General features: G+C 38.3%; 1 protein-coding gene across 1 annotated transcript in view; it reads right to left on the minus strand.

Annotated features, from left to right (window-relative positions):
* Window positions 1-3,272: 3,272 nt before the first annotated feature.
* Window positions 3,273-4,183, minus strand: part of LOC102472704 (olfactory receptor 51B6) — a 1,101-nt gene continuing 190 nt past the window's right edge. The window contains exon 2 of the mRNA XM_006151717.1: window positions 3,273-4,183. This exon is cut by the window's right edge and continues 2 nt beyond it. Coding sequence (XP_006151779.1) covers window positions 3,273-4,183 — 911 coding nt within the window.

Below are 4,183 nucleotides of genomic sequence, written 5' to 3' on the forward strand. Positions count from 1 at the left end.
ATGGTGTATAGTGAATTAATGTAGAAAATGAATAAATTAAAAAAAATTAATAAAATAAAAAAATTAAAAATAAAGAGTTATTTGTTTAATTTTATTTATTATTATTATTATTATTGTTTTTTTTAAAATTTGCTATAGGGCACATGTACTCACCAGAAAGAGAGAAAGTGGGAAAGCAAGCCTCCAGGTACGGGACTCAAACCATGTTTGACCATGTGGGAGTCCAATACTTTAACCACCACAGCTTGCCACCTGCTGCTGACCCTGAGACAATGGCTTTTTTAAAATCTAGAGAGGGATTTGACTCAATTCTTCATACCGGATCATATTTAAGTAATTGGAGGAAGATACAAAAAATCTGAATGGCAGAAGAAAAATAGCTCTTAGTGAGTTAGGGATGAAATAGGAGCAGAGATCTGTGTAAAGCTTGGGTAGCTTATGGAGTGTAAGATTGTAACTGGAAAAGGAATAGCTCTACTTATAAGAGTAAAACTTCAAAGAATGTCAGATTCCTCATTAACTACTGGTTAAGGACAGAGGGATGCTTAGCTTTGGTCAAGAAATGGGATGAGTTTCTAATAATGAAACTAGACATAGGCAGAAAGCATAGGTGAAAATATATATTTTTGAATGTATGTTTTTTCCAGTGTCTCTATTCACATGTCCCAGCACATCAGAAACATCATTTTTTTTTTTTTGTTTTATTCTTCTTAAGTTTACTTTGGCATCATTTTTAAAAACATCTTTAAAATTTACACTTACTCACTGTACATCTTTACAGTGTAAACATCATTTTTTTTTTTTGTTTTATTCTTCTTAAGTTTACTTTGGCATCATTTTTAAAAACATCTTTAAAATTTACACTTACTGTACATCTATACAGTGTACACATGATATTCCCTAGCATAAATACACTGCATATTAGTCACGTCAAAGACATCACCGTGTACATTATCATCAGCAGATGACTTTTCATTTCTAGAAACATCAATTTTTAAATGTCTTACTCAAAAAAAAAAAAAAACCCTTTGTTCAGAAGGATTTCTGTTCTAGATAAAAATAAAGTAACTGAAACCTAATATAGCAAAGTGATTAGAAGATCACACATATGTATATGGGTGGCAAGACTTCTCTTTCAGAATGGCACTGGGACTTCAGAGACTATCTTCTGTCTTGTTCCAAGAGGCCTTTATCCTGGTTTGTTGACTGCAGGAGGAGGCGGCAGTATCTGTAAGCCGTGGGAGGGAAATGGCTAGAGACCACAGGCATGTGTCCAAGAGATAAGACGCCAGGTCCTGGGAGGGGCTAAAAGTTTGGGCCTGTTGTCTCAAGGCTCAGATAGCACCCCTGCTTCAACCCTCCCAACCCTTCAAGCACATAAATTATTGTTTGAGGTTGATGAGAAGCCAGTCACCAATGAAAAATTATTTTCTTGAATTTAAAACTTCTTTCTAGAGAAGCTACGTCCCCGGGGGACATCCTGATTCTCCTTTCTCTAACATTCTACTTAACAAAGAATCTTTCTTTTGGCCTGGTTCTCTGATCCTTACTCCTGTTTTTCTGACCCTCGCCCATGGTCTCCTACATTTCCTTTACTCATTTCCTTCTGTTTCCTTGGAACTTCCTACTTAATGCTTGTTATGACCTCTTCACACACTAATTTATTCACTTCAGCTTCGTCTATGTCGCATAATCCTCAGCACTAAACTGGATCAGTATTGCATGCCCTATAAGTCTTTGTGAATTACCAAATTAGCCCCCCGGACATGCTGATTTCCTTACTGCACCACAAGGTGATTGATCCATCCCAAGGCAATGGTGGATTGAGTTAAGTCCTCTGCTATCTAGCACGTAGCAGTCTCTCAACTGCTTAGTTCCTAGTGCTGGTGCTGATATAAAACTTTCTCACCCTAATTTATATGCATACCTCACTGATCACAATTGGAGCCCTCAGAAGAGAAACACTCAGGGGTCCTTTAAGAATGATTAGGGACATAAATTTAATTTTGGTATCAAGCCAGAGTATACTGACAACCTATAATGTACTAGAGAATGTGGGTTCAAGTGGGAGTGATGCCTGAAATATTGCTCTTGCCCTCAGTAGGTTAAAACTTATAACTTAAGCTCTCTCCCAAGCCTAGATTGTGAACAAAATTTTTATCCTTGAAAAGATATTTGGAGCAAAACATTCCAGTTCATCATCTTGTCATAAACATTATCTCCATCGTCTCCCTTTCGTCCACCTCTACACATATGACCACTATTTTTCAACTGTGATATTTTGCACATATCAGGAATACCCATCTAGCCTTACCTATGATGTACTACCAAACTGGACCTTTAATACCACTTTATTATATGAAAATACAACTCTGTTAAAAGCAGGATCTGGGACTAACTTGTTAAGATTATGGTCATCTAGATTAGAAATGTCTTTAAAAAATATGTCCAGGCCAGCAAGTGATGTGGTGATTAAGGTGCTGAATTCCCACATGGCCAACCATGGTTCAAGTCTCAGACCTGGTGGTTTGAAAATCACACTGGACACATGTGTGTGAATGCCCAAAATTCTTATAGGAGGATGGTGGAGAAGGGATTGCAGCATAATCATTCCCCCAGGGGGTTATTTCTTACTTTCCCTCTCTCTGTCTCTCTCTGATGAACACACATGCCCTATGGTAAAAATTAAAAATAAATTATATATATGTTTATATGTGTGTGTGTATGTAAAATTATTGATATAGTTATCTAATACTTCTTTACCAAAATGTTAACTGAATAGACTTCTCAGAGATACACTTTTCCTAGAGTTGTAGTCTTGAATTGAGGACAGGGTAAGGTTCATTTGTTTTCTTAGAGAAATTTTTTTACAAAACGGAAATTATAATAATGCCTGATTCTAGGGACACTGGGACCAATATGTAAAGACCATGTAGAAAACAATGAACTTCAGCTGAAATACTGGTGACCCATACCATAGACTTGAGATCTATCAACTTATCTATGTGTGTATGTGGGTACATCAGGTGCCATATAAACTCACTAAATCACAGTGTGAATTACTTGGGGTAAACAGTTAACTTGAGACACATACTTAGTATTGCACATATATTCTGTCATGTACAAATCAGCAAAAAGTAGGCAAGATAAGATGTTGTCGGTAGCACAGGGATCAGACAGTTTCCGTGGTAATGCCTTTGTTTGCTTCTGCCAACAGAGTTGTCAGCCTTTCTAGGTTTCAGAGTTACTCCTCAGAATGCAGTGAGTCAAAGTCACACTCTAGAATGAGGCCGAGAGACTAAGCGAAGGATACCACTTTGAATTTGCTTGGTTTTAATGCTGTAGATAACAGGGTTCATAAAAGGGGGAAAAAGGAAGTATATATAACTCATTGTGATATGGACCACATGAGGAGCATGCTTTCCAAACCTGTGAATAAATGTCAGACCGACTACAGTGACATAGAAGACCAGGATGCAGCAGATATGGGAGACACATGTGTTAAGGGCCTTGGCCCTTTCTTCTCTGGAAGCAATGCTCATGACAGTCTTAAGAATCAAAATATAGGAGAAAAAGATAATGAGAAAATCTAACAGCACCATTGCAAATACAACCACAACTGGATAGAGACGATTAAAGGTGATGTCAGCACAGGCTAGCTTGATGATGTCTTGGTGAAGACAGAAAGCATGGGAGAGGACATGAGACCGACAATAAGGAAACCAGTGTAGGCGAATAATTATTGGCATAATTGACAGAGCAGCCCTTGTCAACACCCCCAAACCAATCTTCATTACCTGAGTGTTAGTAAGGATGGAGGTATATCTTAAGGGGTTGCGGATGGCAATGAAACGATCATAGGCCATGGCAAGTAAGACTCCTGACTCCACAATAGAAAGAGTATGGATAAAGTAGGCCTGAGAGAAGCAGGCTGCATGACCAATCTCCCTATGATTTAACCACAGGACACGGAGCACTGTGGGCATTGTGGTCAATGTCACTCCAAGGTCTGTAGTTGCCAACATAGCTAAAAAGTAGTACATGGGCTCATGGAGATTGTGGTCATTTCTAATGAGAAGGAGAAGAGTGCCATTGCCAAGAAGTATGGAGATATAGGTAACTAATAATGGGATGGAGATCCAGTGGTGTGCCTTCTCCATGCCCGGAAAGCCAGTAAGCAGGA

This window comes from Tupaia chinensis, unplaced genomic scaffold (genome assembly GCF_000334495.1).
Source record: "Tupaia chinensis unplaced genomic scaffold, TupChi_1.0 Scaffold000325_1, whole genome shotgun sequence".
NCBI classification, from domain to species: domain Eukaryota; kingdom Metazoa; phylum Chordata; class Mammalia; order Scandentia; family Tupaiidae; genus Tupaia; species Tupaia belangeri.